The sequence below is a fragment of the Lissotriton vulgaris genome, chromosome 2_1 (assembly GCF_964263255.1).
Source record: "Lissotriton vulgaris chromosome 2_1, aLisVul1.2, whole genome shotgun sequence".
NCBI lineage: Eukaryota > Metazoa > Chordata > Amphibia > Caudata > Salamandridae > Lissotriton > Lissotriton vulgaris.
The window spans coordinates 769,546,518-769,562,014 of NC_141687.1; the positions used below are offsets into that span (position 1 = coordinate 769,546,518).

The 15,497-nt window shown below is 44.3% G+C and overlaps 1 protein-coding gene across 1 annotated transcript in view; it reads left to right on the forward strand.

The window, feature by feature from the left end:
* MYO3B (myosin IIIB) overlaps positions 1–15,497 on the forward strand; it is a 1,488,954-nt gene that overhangs the window by 808,512 nt on the left and 664,945 nt on the right. The window contains exon 18 of the mRNA XM_086956107.1: positions 11,286–11,491. Within this exon, the coding sequence (XP_086812233.1) occupies positions 11,286–11,491 (206 nt within the window). The remainder of the gene's footprint in view (positions 1–11,285; positions 11,492–15,497) is intronic.

Consider the following 15,497-nt stretch of genomic DNA (forward strand, 5'->3'; position numbering starts at 1 on the left):
AGGTACCATATTTATAGGGAGGCTTAGGGGAATGCTGAGTGGGTGGAAGTTTGTGGCTCCCTGCAGATTCCAGAACTTTCTATCACAAAAATGTGAGGAAATGTTTTTTTTAGACAAATGTTGAGGTTTTTAAAGGGATTCTGAATAACATAACATGGTGAGAGCCACACAAATCACCCCATCCTGGATTACCCTATGTGTCTACATTTTAAAAATGTAAAGGTTTGCTGGGTTTTTCTAGGTGCCGGCTGAGCCAGGGCTCAAAATCCACAGCTAGGCACATTGCAAAATAAGGGTCAGTTTTCAGTGAAAAAATTTGATGTGTCCACGTTGCGTTTTGACCTGCTTCCTATCACAGGCGCTAGGCCTGCCCACACATGTGAGGCACTGTTTTTATTGGGAGACCTAGGGGAACACAGAATAGTAGAACAACTGTTGTCTTTCTATGCATTTCTACCTTCAAAATGTAAGAGAGTGGATAAATAAGAAGACATTTTGAAAAATGCCCTTTAATTCACATGCTAGTATGGCTACCCATAAATTCAGAGATATGCAAATAACCACTGCGTCTAATTCCATATCCAATTCCAATTTCAGAAATACATAGAGTTCCTAGGGTCTTGTTTTTCACTCTTTATATTTTACCAAACGAATTGCTGTATACGGGGTACACAATAAAAAACCATTGCAAGGTGCAGCTCAGTTATTGGCTCTGGATACCTTGGGTTCTTGGTGAACGTACAAGCCCTATATATCCCCGCAATCAGACTGGTCTCTTGAACATATCAGTATATTGCTTTAAAAAATCTGCCATAGTTAGAAGAAGGTACAGGTGAAAATGTAGGCACAAATGGCTATTTTATTTCAACTCAATTTCAATATTTTTTATTTCAACCTTGAAGGATCTACACAAATGACCACTTGCTGAATTCAGAATTGTATCTACTTTTAAGAAATGCATGGTTTTCTGGCATCCATTATTGATTTCACACCCATTTCTACCACTAATTGGATGGAGGTTGAAAGCACAAAAAATAGGAATATAGGTAGGCTGTCCGGAATTCGGTTAAAAACGACTCTGCCCGACTTTACCCTACCGACTGCAAATAGCTGACTCGGTTTAAACCGAGTATTGCTGATTTTTTCAAATGTTATTCACCACTTGGCCACTTGCACCTCTTAGCCACATGAGGAAGCCAAAGCAGTACAAACTGTTGTTTGTGGCAGTTGTGGCATTGCATGCACTTGGAGGGGGAGGTGGGGGGTGGTTCTAGTCCAAGGACACGAGAGGACAGAGCAGGGAGGGCACGGAACATTTCGTCGGAAGCAGCTCCTAGTCTGAGGTCAGGCCGGGCACTTTCACAGAGAGGGGAATCGGCGGCGGTTCCACACATAAAGCATCCCTGGTGCCGTTTGTAACCGAGGACTCTGGACTGTCCGCCCACCCCCCACCCCTCCACCCGACTCTTGTCAGTGAACCCTCTCAAGAAAGTGGCATGGGCAGGAAACGTGCAGAGGGCAGATAAGAGCCGTCTTGGACAAAGAAGGCTCGGCCGTTCCCAGGGCGGCGAGAGGGCACCCAGATAGGGAAGTGGTGGCGCGAATGTGAGCTTTACCACCGAGATTACAAGGCACGGCCCCACACGTGTTTGCAGAAGGCAAGGGGGCGGGGCAGGTGGTGTGTGGGAGACAAACATGTTGCCTCTCCTGCACCAGAGCGGTGGGACTCGAACCATAAATACAACCAGTAGGATAATGTAAAAAAAAAAAAACAGAGGTCCTCACATAGTATACTCATCAAAGCTCCCGGTTACATATAGTATGGAACTGAGAAATCATGTAGCGCCTCTTAACCCCTGACGACTTTCAAGGAGCTTTGAAGGTGATTGGATAACTGGGAGGCCATTTTGTTGTTAATGGCTGGAAGAGTTTGTGCTTGCGGTAGGGCCTGTAGTGGGTGACAATCGTTTTAGTGAATTCACAGCAGTGTTAAATCTGGAGGCAGCAGAGAAAGTTCTGACAACAAGCGCCGTCGCGCCTGCCGGTACATCTCATTTTCTTATGATCTGCCTCGTGCGTGATGGGGAACACCAGGTCTATAAACCTCTCTTGGCACCACATTTCTCAGGGTAGAAGGGCTTGGGGCAGCGTGTCTTAATCGAGGCATGGTCTCAGAACTGCATCTGAGGGCAGAGTTGCGGTTTTGAGTAAGTATGGGCCACTCAGCGGAGCTCGGAGGGTCCCTCGTAGGGTGGCCATTTTAGGCGAATTTTATTTATTCATAGAGTTTTATATAGCGCGAATATGACCCAAGATGGTATCGGAGTGATTTGCAAATATTCAGGGACAAAAGAGAGAGAGACAAGTAGGGCAGAACAAGAACAAGATACAGGAGTTCACAGGAGGACCAATATATTGCAATGCCGAAAAGTCAATATACAAGAACATATATAATCAATAACAAATAAGGGTGTGGAAAACAATAAGTTTGTTAAGAAACAGGATGTATCAGCATCAATCCGGGAGAGGAAGCCCTTAAAAAGAGGAAAAACAAGACATTGTACGCCCTCCAAGATTCGGTAACGGGTTAAAATAGTTGCTTGGTTCCACGAGATGCTCTTTCGAGTGATTCTGAAGTATGTGTGTGTGTTGGTGGGGGTCTGTTTATGAAGTGTCACTAGCACAGGGTACTGCAGTGATGCTGGCAGGCACCTGCACTGGGGAGTGAGGGGCCGTCTAAAGTCTTTTGAAGGGGGCGGTAGGAGGTTTCTGAGCAGGGGATTCTTAAGAGAAAGGGCCACAAACAAGCACAATAGCTTGTAAAAACAAACCGGCTATTTGAAAGCCGTCTTGAACACCCACATATGTCTCCCGAGGAGATCTGATGCTAACCAGCTGTCCCTCTTTTATTAGTGCTGTTGTCCTGTACATGTCAATGGCACCAGTTGGAGATGCTTTGTAGGAGGCCAGTCCTCTAGCTTGCTGTTCTGTTTCATGACTGTTCAACCCTGCCACCTTCTTTTGCAATAACCAAGGGATATGCCATCGGAGGGTCTAGAGTTTTACATTGATTGACAGCTGTGTGTTTCCTGAAGTCCAGAAGGGAGAGGACTAAGCACAGAAGTTAGATTAATCGGAATATTGTGCTGCATTTCAGTAAGTTTTCTGTTTGTACGACCTACAAGTTGGGTTTTGAACATGAATTTCTGAATAAAACCTGCCCATCTGATTTTCCCTTGGCCAACCAGTAATCTGCTGTCTTTGAGGGCCCCAAACTGGGGTGGCATGGTGAGCAAAAAAACGATGGATTCAACCCATATGTGTGTCTGGGGGAAAATGTATGATTTGTTCAGTATTCTGTTCTTTTTTTCTTTTTAGGCATGCCATGTAGGCTTCCTGAACAGAGAGATTGTTACAAAAGGTGTTTCACAGAATAAAAGTCCTGTTTGTGGTTAGCTGAACGAGTATGTTTCTTGATAAAGTGTTAGTGTGGTTTAACCATTTACTTGAGCTGATAATCGTTCACCGCCTTGAAGAGTGAAATGCTGAGTTGTTCCTCTTGACACAGGAACCAGAGATCTGTAGATTATGTGAAGATGCTGCAGTCGGTGTATTGCTGATTTAGGTAGATTCCGTGTTGCAAACCTCCCCTTGGTAGGCAGAATTCCAGTTTTGAGACCAAGATTTGGGAACTTCTTGCATATTTTCTGTCCATCTTAAAGTCCAGTCAGACTATTGCATTTTAACAGGAAATGGGCATCTTGCCCTCAGGTTAACCCTTGTTTTATCTTTTCTGTTTGTAATGTTAGGAGTTGTGACATAGGCATTGCAGTGGCCAATGCTTTTTTGTTTGTGATGACCCACCTATTAATGACATAAAGGCTTAGACCAATTATTGATGAACCAGCTTCCAATTAGTACCACATGCTCAGCTCTGGAACTGTACACATCTCCTGGGGTCTTCTCAAGCATCACTGAACGATTCCGTGGCATACTCCACAGCTCAAGTTGTCATGGCACGAGCTGCTACATTTTACCCAGAATTCAGCATTAAAAGTGCTGATTCATAATTTGAATGTATTTGAAATTCAATAGAGAAAGAGGAGTTGGCCTAACGGCTAGGGTGCTCGATGTACACTTTCTATATGTCATGCACTATCAGTGTAGAAAGCAAGCAATAATAAAAGCGAAACGTTCCATAAACACTGAAAAAACACTGTTTCTGTTGTTTTTAATGGCGCGAAAATGGGTAACCACTGATAACCACTGTTTTTTAAGGTCTTGAAATCACTGGAAAACACTGAAAAAACCCACCAGAATTGACCAAAAATAGAAACTGAAAACAGGAAAGCCTAAATATAGGCTATGTCCCAGTAAAATAGCAAAACTGTGTAGAAAATGTTGGGTTTCAGACAAAAGTCTGCCTGTTCCTGAAAGCTGAGAAGATGGTGAATTTAGCATCACAATACCATTTGCAGGGGAAAAAAAGATGCTTTCTTCTGCAGCACTTTTTTCCCCAAAAACCCAAAATTTAGCTGTATTTGTCTAATTTCTCCCTGGGTACCTTTAGAATCCTCAGGATGTTGGAAGAAAAGGACGTGAATTTGGCATGGATATCTTAGGTGAACAAAAAGTTATGGGGGGCTAAGCATGAACTACCCCAAATAGCCTAAAAAGGACGTGGCACAGGGGCACTGGCAGTGAAACGGTTAAACAAAGTGACCAAGGACTTATGATCGGTGACCACCTGGAGCTTCCGGCCACACAGGTAGAGGTGTCAGTGGTGGCATGTCCATTGGATGGCCAGCGCTTTCCCTCTCAATTTGGGAGGATCTTGTTTCTGGGTCAGAGAGTGCACTGCTAGCATAGGCCAAGAGAACCCATGGGTTTTTTCTTGCAAGAGTTCAGCCCCTAGCCCCACTGAGCTAGTATCAACCATCAACTCCATCTACACCATTGTGGCGAATCGAGGACAGCCGCTTTCACTTGTCAGAATGCTTTTTCTGCTGCTGGTACCCACTCCCATGGGGTCTTCGCTTTCTTAAGGGCTCGTACTGACTCTGATAAGGTGGCCAGGATTGGGATGACCCTTCCACAGTACGTCGCCATACCTAGAAAATGTCATATTTCTGTGGGGTTTCGTGGTATGGTTGTGCTTCTGATGGCCATAACCTTCTTTGGTTCCACATTCATGCTATCATGTGAAAATACGTAGCTGAAGAATTTGACAAGTTTTGGTAGAACAAACATTTTTCTCAGTGTAGCGCCAAGACACAGTTCGGCAGTCGTCTCAGGGTGGCTCGGAGCCACTAGTGGTGTTCTTCTAGATTGTCCGAAAACTAGATCAGAATGTAATTGCTTATGTTTATCACACCAAGCATCCCAGAAAGGGTTTTCATGTCCTGAAACACCTCTGCAGCTGATGATAGGCCAAAGTTGAGTCTTCGATATAGCCTCAGGCCTACATGCATGGAAAATGTTGTGATATATCTGCTAGCTGGCTTAAGCTCCAGCTGGCGGTAGCCTGTGCTCAAGTATAATTTTGAAAACCACTGGGCACTGTTTAGGTCCACTATGATGCCAACCGTGGTTGGTGTGATATGGCACTTTCTCCAAATTGCTTTGTTGGGGAGCCTCATGTCTACGCATAGCCTAATGACTCCAGGCGGTCTTGGCTTTGGTGCAATAACTAATGGGGATACCCCCAGCATAGAGCCATCACCCTTCTTTATGCCATCACCCTTCTTTATTGCCCCGCTTTGTTATAGGTCCGATAGTGCTTTCTCCACCTGCGGCCTCAAGTAGAAGGGGACTCCCCTGTGTCGTAGTGTCATGGGTTTGATTGTTTAATCAATATGCAGGCAATTTGTTTTCCTCTTTAGCTTACCAAGCTCAGTGAACAGTTGAGGGAATTCTTGCAATATTGCTGCTGCATGCGAATCGTGCACCTGTTTTGTGAAGAATGCCAGTTCTTGATCTTTCACTGGGTGACTTCCTAAAAATGGGCCTGTGCTTCCGTCAGTGATATGGAACTTTGCCTTGAATGAGCGTCCAGAAAGACTATAACCCATGCACTTATCAGCAGCAGACAAGACTACAGCAATATACTCTATGCGGGAAACAACCTTTACAACGCAGTCACTACATCGCACTACATTTACAACGTGCTCATTACACATCGCAACATCCTTTACAACGCATGTCACTACAATGCAGGCATTACATTGCATGTCATTACAACGCATGCCATTGCAACGCATGTCACTGCAACGCAGGCATTGCATCGCATGTCATTACAATGCATACCATTGCAACGAATACTATCCCCACACTATCCAACACTTACCGTACTGTTGCACCCGCTGGAGATAGAATAGTAATTTTTACCCCTACACTATCCAACATTTACCCTACGGTGGCACCCACTGGAGTTAGAATAGTAATGTTTACCCCTACATTATCCAACACTTACCTTAAATGCAATGTAATGGTATGCTTTGTAAAGGTATAATGCGATGTAATGGAATGCGTAGTAAAGGTAGTTTTAAAAATGTGATGTAGTGGCATGCAATGTAAAAGAATGAGTTGCAAAGGATGTTACGATGTAACAACTGTGTTGTAAAGGCATGTGTTTTAAATGTATGCGTTGTAACATCATACATTCACTCTATGCTGGTGTCACCCAGAAACTCCTCAGGAAACGACAGAATGTTCAAAATTCCGCAGCCAGACTGGTCCTCAACTTCCTCCGACGCAGCCACATCATAGAACGAACACCTTTGAGAACTCCAATGGCTCCCAGTCAACAAAAGGATCACCTTTATGCTCCTCACACACACCTACCAAGCATTGCACGATGCAGGACAAGCATATCTGAACCACCACCTCTCATTCCACATACCCACCAGACACCTCGGCCCAACTGGCCTTGGCCACCATCCCACAGATCCACAAGACTAGAACCGGAGGAAGATACTTCTCCTACCTTACCGCCAAGACCTGGAAAACCCTGCCTCTCCATCTCAGGCAATCCCCGTCGCTGCCCCAATTCAAGAAGGATCTCAAGATCTGGCTCTTCGACTGAACCCCAATGCCCAGATGGATCAGTAGCCCCCCCCCATTTGCCCCTCAGCGCTTTGAGACACTTACGGGGGAGTAGCCACGCTATACAAACCCCTGATTGATTTATTGATTGATTGAAAGAGCAATGCCCAAATATATTACAGAAAACATATTTACATCTCAAGTTTTTTTTTATTTTTAGATTTTTAAATTTTGCATGGACATACAAATATTGCTGTACGTGTCATATAGCGTACATCTGTGATCATACAGTATCAGATAATGTGTAATTTAACAAGTGAGATTGAAGATATCATGCTTATATGAGGCAATATGGGGCCACACGTCAAATCAAAGGGCATGGGCTATAGATGACGAAGAGGGTAACATGTACATACATGCCCTACTGGGGGTATTCTGTTACAGGGATTACAAGTGGTATAGATTACCAAATTTAGTCTGTGGAATCGTCAGTGCCATTGGTTTCTAAAGTTAATAGATAGGCTCGGATCGGCTGACAAATGTCTTTGGGTCTGGAGGTTAGAGACTGCAATGAGGCATAGATTTCACTAGTGGTGTTGCAGTATATCATGTCTTTTAGCCAATCATCTGTGGTAGGGATCCTGCTGCTGATGCAGTAAAAGGCTATATATCGCTTTGTCAATAATAGTGTGATGGCAGTGAAACGCCTTAGTCCTGGACTCAGTGGTTTGACACATCCCAGCAGTGCCATCATTGGGTTTGGGTCAGAGGTATCTTCTATCATGGTAGAAATTAATGTGAAAACGTCCCCCCTAGTATGTATGGATGACAGTGCAATTCCACACCAAAGGTACAAAACCGGCATAGTCGGCTGCGCACTTGAGGCATTGGTGTGATCTTGAAGAATCGATCTTTGCTAGAGTATTTGGTTTAGTGTGCACACAGTGTGAAAACTTGTAATGGAGCAGTTGTGCCTATGCTTGGTGGAGATCAGCTTAGTTTGTGTGCAGCAATGATGCCAAGTTTTGTCAGGTATGGAGTGCCCCAAATCATGCTCCTATGCCACATGGGATTTATATGTTCCCATTAGGCATGTCTGGTATAATTGGGAGACTAATCTATCCATTTCTGTGGTTGAGACTAATGACAGGGGGAGGGGGGTAAATCAGGCAGTACTTCAGGATATGTGGATAGTTTATCACGTAGTGTGCTGTGCATTTGGCTGAAGATAAAGCGATCCATATGTGTGGAGCCACCTGTGGCCATGAGTATGTCATGTGTGTTCACCTTACCATTCGTAAAGAAATCTCCCATTGTGTAGTGCTGTCAAAGTTCGCTATACAAGCTGCTCTTGCTATGATCTAGTCGACTGTTGAGGGTTTGAAAGCAGACGTCTATTGATCTGAACACAGAGCTCTGCCATATGGTGGTCGCACAATCTAGAGGTAATGGGGCAGGGTCATCGTGTGGGGGCTCCTCGGTGTCAGATATGGAGTGCTGGTGCGTCTGCCCTTGGGCTGGGTCGAAGGAAAGTTCTTTTGCTTGGGGTCACTGTGCCTCATCATATGCACAGCAGGGACAGATTAATAGCAGGTTTGTGGGTGTTAGGTGGGGGATGGATCATCCCCCAGTTCGTGGATAGTCTCTGCTGTAGCTAGGGCCATTAAACAGCCACTGAGGCAGGTCTTCTGTTCAGACAGGGTGCTGGAAGGGTTTGTGTTGTGAAGCGTTTTCACACTATGATTGGTTCACAGACCCCCCACCCACTTGTGTTGATGAGGACGGAATCCATGGGCACAGTGTGCTGATGTTAGCCCTGCGTGAAGATAGCCCCTGGAATGTGGGGGTGAGAACTTGTCCGCTGTAGTCCTGTCTCGGATGTGGTCTGAGACCCAATTTCTCCTCACATGGCTGTGTCTGCATGCGGAGCAGTCCAATAGTATTATAGGCTTAGGCCCAAAGTGTTATCCCAATGAGTGTTGCAACTCCGGTCAGGGTCCAAAATCTGCAGTTCCTGCAGCCGCCGCATTGTGGTGGAGTCAGATCAACGGGCTCTGTGTGAGGCCGGTACACTCCATAGCCCCACCCTCAGGCTTGCCTATGACCCCTATAGCCGCAGGGCCTCAGGGGGCTATGTCAGGCAGCAGCGGTCAGCTGGTAATGGTATGCCTCAGGTTGTGTCACCGGCCGTCCATCCCTGAAAAAAGGCTTCCTCTGTGAAGAGGGGTGTCAGTGGCATGAGAATGCGGCCGATAGGTGCCGAACTGCAGTATGTATGGGCACCAAGTCCCGGGGTATCAACGCCACGCAGCCATCTTGATCGCCTGCTTGGCCGCGCCCTCAGCTCAAGTTTAGGCCACACAGCAGCCCCTCGAGATTACAAGGAAGAATACAGGAGAAGCTTATATTCACATGTAGCCTGCGTATAGTCAGTGGTGCTGAAAATTTGGCAATGGCCCTGCCTACGTGGACCCAGTGGTGGCTCGCAGAGGTACCGCTGTGGGGCGGTGAGGCGGGGCGGGCTGGGTGGGGGGATAGTGGAGTGCGTCATACGACGGCAAAGGTGAACGCAAATAAATAAGTATCTGCCGTCGTATGTAGGAGCCATCACTGCATGGAACAACATTGGACACTCCTGATTGACAGTATTTATGATAATATTTTAAAGAAAGTTTTCAATAATGAGCACTTCACCAAGGCCCTTAAATTTGCTACACGCATGAACAGTATTGTATTTTACTCTGTAAAAAGGGATATGGATAGGCTTATAATTTCCTAAATATAGCATTTTTAATTAAATAGATTGTAAAGACATTGATAAACGAATCAATTATACATAGAATACATTTTATCTTTGTTGTATGTTATGTGTTTTTTCATTGATCCTTGATTTCGCCATTTTCTTGTATGAGCTGTACTGTCATCCTAATTTCCCACTTTTATGTGTAATTATTTTTCCAAACATATATATATACTAGCAGCCCGTTCTGACGTTGTCCGGTGGGGTCCCCCTTTGCGCACCCGCCACCTTCAGGGCCCCTAATTAGCTGCACACAGTTCACCGCTCCTCCCCGCGCTAACGGGCCGCTCCTCCCCTTGCTTCACCCACCTCTTAGCAATAAACCTCATCTCCGGCTGACCAATGCCCTGTGCAAACACGCACACATGTCTCTCTTTATTATTATTTTATTTTGCGTTCCACCTCTTAGCAATAAACATCATCTCCGGCTGACCAATGCCCTGTGCAAACACGCACACATGTCTCTCTTTATTATTATTTTATTTTGCGTTCCACCTCTTAGCAATAAAACTTATCTTCGGCTGACCAATGCCCTGTGCAAACACGCACACATGTCTCTCTTTATTATTATGTTATTTTGCGTTCTGTCTTTTATTTCCGTTGTGAATGTGGTACCACATTGGAGACTTCCCGCAGGGTGTGTGAGCGCTAACGGGCCGCTTCTCCCCTTGCTTCACCCACCTCAGCCCGAGTCCTTTCCTCTGCTTCTCCCCGCGTTCCTGTCAGCCGCACATTGGAGACTTCCCGCAGGCGTGTGTGAGCGCTAACGGGCCGCTCCTCCCCTTGCTTCACCCACCTCAGCCCGAGTCCTTTCCTCCGCTCCTCCCCGCGCTTCACTCAGCCGTACACATTCCGATCCTCCACGCACTTTACCTACCTCAGCCTGGGTTCCTCGCTCCTCCCTGCGCTCCTGTCCGCCGCTCCTCGCGCTCCTGTCCGCTGCTCCCCTCGCGCTAGATGATGTCAGCACACACGTTCACGTCGTTAGCGCACACGCCCGGCGCTACTTCCAAGGGACTACTTTTTTATGAATGTATATTTTTTATAGAACGTATATTATATGGGTATATATAGCCTATGTCACTCTGCAGACCCTGACAATTCTAATGATGTATCGTGTGTTTGGATTGGTGCTGTGGTTCCCGAGTTTACCCGCCTCAAAGGTTCAAAGTTCTTGCTTTATAATAGTAGTATAGATTAACTCCGATGACTTTTATTGTTTTGGAAATAATAAATTATGCCGTCACACTTGGATTACCGTTTTCCCGTGTAGATTCCCGTGTTCATGTGTAGATCCCTCTTTCACTTCTAAAAATTTCAAACATTTTGGAGACAGTAATCAACTCATGAGAAGAATTCCACTTTGTGAAATTAACTGTGTTTGGGCCAAAATTAATGAGAAATGTGATAAATTAATTTGTGTTTCTTGCCTTCCTGACAGTATTCTCTTATGGATCTGCTTTCCAAAATGGTGGTTGGACAACCTCACTTTGTTCGGTGTATTAAACCCAATGATAATCGTGAAGCCATGAAATTCTCCAAAGAACGAGTGCTGGTTCAGCTCCGGTACACTGGAATTCTGGAGACTGTTCGAATCCGGCGCCAAGGATATTCTCACCGCATCCTTTTTGATGAGTTCATAAAAAGGTAAGGACTCTGCCAGACAGCTTGGACCAAGTCCGATTAAAGATTATTTTTTCACTGTCTTTTAGGTCTCTAAAGAAATGTATTTGTTTTTATTTAAATGTTATTTTGTTTATTTTGTGGAGAAGTGTGGCTCAATGATTAGAGCGACAGACCCTGATGCAGAGGTCTAGCCCGGGACCAGGGTTCAATTCCCTGCCTCGGCTGGTCTTGGGATAAAAATTCCACAGACCTGATAATTCTCGCCTTGTTGCCTATTCCAATCATGGAGTCCCACTCTGCACTCTGTGCAATAGCTTGCTTAATCTCCACAACGGCCCCCACAACGCTAAGGATGCCTGGCCTCCACCTTGGGGGTGCCCAGGAGTGGACGCCTCACAGGGAAAGCCAGGATGGGTTCCACAGCGGTATTTGTACAAGCGCCTTGAGACCCTTGCGGGTGAGTAGTGCGCTATACAAGTATCAATTTACATTTACATTTTAAATAATTTTACATAAGAACATAACCACAAGGGAGTGGATCACACTCCCTTGTGTGATCACTGGATCCCAACGGAACGGTCACTTTACAGATAACATGGTAGGATCGTTAAAAGAAACTGAGTTCTAAAAGTAGAGAAGTCAAGTGGGAAGACCAAAACAACCGCATTTAAATTGCAAATGGTTATGCATTCAAGCCCTTCTCTTGAAATTGGAAAGTCCACTGGTTTAGTTTGGATTTATGAATACAAATGAAGTGCCTCGTTACAAAGACGTTTTAAGGCGTGGGCAAAGTGGGCTCCGGCCCAGGGTCCTCAGCCTTTCAGGGCCCCGAGAAATTTTGCCCTGTTCTCCTCACAGTCCTGCCCTGATGATCTTGAATTATTCATAAATCTAGATTGCCTTAAATACTATTTTCCTTGATTGTGTTTCTAATATGAGTGATGTGTGGGAGTTTATTACAGATATTTTGCACAGAAACGTGGTTTGCTTTTCAACACCATGCAACATTCATTAAAATGTTCCTTTTAGATCAAAGCAGGACCTCGATCGCAGAGATTATTTGCAATAATAGTAGTGAGCTGCTGCTATATTACAACAATGAAAACACTCATCATTATCAGTGAATATTGTATAGAAACACATTTAGAATTTGGACCAGTGTGTCTGTGTAGTGTCGGTCACCTGACGAAAGAGGGCGTGAAAATGCTGAAGTTTTATCATAAATGTAAAGCTGTTCCGAACAAGGGCCACAAAAATATGTTTGACCCAGGGCCCCCAAAATCCTTAAGATATCCCTGCCTCATTATCATCTATTTCCAACTACCATACCATCACTAGGCACCACCCAGATCACTTTCTAAGCTTAAAATTCCTGTACACTCTGAAGATGTCAAGTCGAGGCTAAAGTCATGTAAGAGCTGGAGGGAGGTGTGTAGTCATAGTAAATCTTTCTTTTGTATTGAAACATTGATTAACGTGCCTGAATGCTTCTCTTTGGCCTCCAGGTTTCCCCAAGGCATTAAATTAACTTATAGTGTGCCCTGTTGTGCATTCATCAGTTCTGCTGATCTCAACTTAAAGGTATAGCAGAGCAGATATCAGATCACATAACCTGTACCTGTGCCTCCCTGGTTGGGTGCATGCAGCAAGCTCTCAAGCAAACTTAGGAATTCCTTAGAGACCGATTTAAGGTTACCTAAAATAACTGACTTATTCACTATGTTTACTATCAGAAACTGGATCTCTGAGAATCAAAGTAGAAAGCTGATTCTCATTGGTGATTACTGAAATGCTGGCAGGATGTGTCAACGTCGAAGCTGCCAAGAAAGGTCTGCCTTTAAAGTTTATCTTATCGGTGTTATACCATACTATGCTAATGACATTAGATTAAAAAGGTGGTTAGTTATCTGGGAAATGTAGTCATCAGCCAAGTATGGTACCAGAATATAGAGTTTTAACTACTGACATGCAGAGGTATTGTACCGAGAGTATCATAGAGGTAAGTACATTTGGGTCAGTATATGATTACTATACAAAACTCTACAAATATGTATGTAGTCATCAATGCTTTCTAACTTTTCAACATTGCTGCTCACCACCTGTGACGTGGGTGCTGGTATCAGGTGTTGAGACCTATTCAACAACAGTTACTTCTTCCTGGCTCAGAAGCAAACACCAGAGTTTGCTTCAGTCCTAGAGTGCCAGTGTATCTCTTTTTTGTAAACAAGAAAGGAATAATTGGGATTTTTAATGTGTATATATATATATATAATTCCCAGTTGGATTAAGATTTTAAATCTGAGGATTAATACATATGTGAACAAGATTTATTAATTAGTATTTATACGGTTATATGAATTTTTGCTAATATTTCACTTTGTACATATTTACAATCGAATCCTCTGTTTACTTTATTTAAACAGTGAATATAACAATGGTGTCATATGATGCAATGAAAGAAATTCTTGCTGTATATCGAATTTAAAGTATTTTTTCTATATTTACGGTCATGTGACCCAACCACGTGGTGGGAGTAGGAGTGCACCTAAAAAACATTTAAAAATGGTACATTTCCCCTGTGACCGATGTGTGATCAAGGGCTGCCTAGCCCGAAACGCGTCACTGCTCGTACTTGGCTCAATAAAGTCAGAACTTGCCTCATCTGAAGCGGTCCGTTCTCCTTCTTCGCCGGCGTGTGAGCTGGAAGTGGTTTGGAATTTTTTTGGAATTCAATTGCGGAAGTCGGTTTGCTTCCGGTAACAGACTCCCTCTCCACAAGACGGCGGCCGCCCCTATTGCTGCTGAAAGACACAGAGACACCGAAAACGGGAAAGCGGACATCGATTTGGTCGGAGGATCATCGAGGAACGCTTGCCCATGAGATCGGTGAGTGAAAACAGGTACGCATATAGGTGGGGAGGTCCCCTTTTGAGCATTTAAGAAAACGTTGCCGCTATCATCAGTGGCTCCCTTAAAAATACCGATCCAAGTTTCAGCATGTCGGCGGAACCTGTTCGGAAACGGAAGGAGGCTGCGAACGAGCTATTTGGAAATGTGCCAATGGCGGCAAAGAATGCGAGTAAACCGCCAGAAAACTGTAATGAGGGAGAACCTAATCTCAAGTCGCTAATCAGGGAGCTGGAGAAAAAGAAAAAACTAGAAACAACCAAATGGTGGAGCACCGGTCTCTCGGTAAATATTCGGGAGTCGGCAGGGTTCCTCGGGATTACGGATTTTGTTAGCTCCGAGCTTCGACAAACCCAATCCTGCCATGATCAAAGAATGGGGGGAGAGCAACTTAATCGCGTTGATGAACCTGGTTCATATTTTAATAAAATATGCTGCCGTTGACCGTGCCACAATATTGGGAGAAATTGAAAAATAAGATGAGGAAATTGAAAAACATGAAGATTTTTGCTTGGACAGTGTGAAGAAATTAATGGAAGCAATGAATGAGCGCTTGTGCAAACATGAAGAGAAAATAAAACTTCGAAAGGCTCACAAATTTGCGCGTGATCTGGCTGATTACAATAATGGACAAATCTTTACCTTTGCAAGAAAATACAATGCTGTAAAGAGACAAGAATTCAGCAGCAAGGGCAAAACAACAATACCGCAATCAGCCACAGCCAGCAATTCAAAACCGAGTAATAATGATGATTTGGCCAATTCTGACTCTATATCTTTAAGAAGCGACTCTAGCTTGGATTCAGATTCCTCTAGGCAACCTGTTCTAATTAAATTAAACCTTGAACAGGAAATTGATTTTTTAGTGGAGGAGAGGTTACAGACATTGAGGCCGAGGCAACAAAGGCAGCAACCAGGAAAAGAAGGAATAAACGAAGAAGAGAGAGGAGACGCAAGTGCAAACAAAAATCTAAAAACGCAGAAGAAAAGCACTTGGCAGAAAAAACGACAATAGTAAATAATAGTATAGTCAACTTATCAACAGTTGTCTTAACCAAGGCAGAAGAGCAAATGCTATCATTAAGACAGCAAAACTCTTGCACACAAACACAAGGTATAA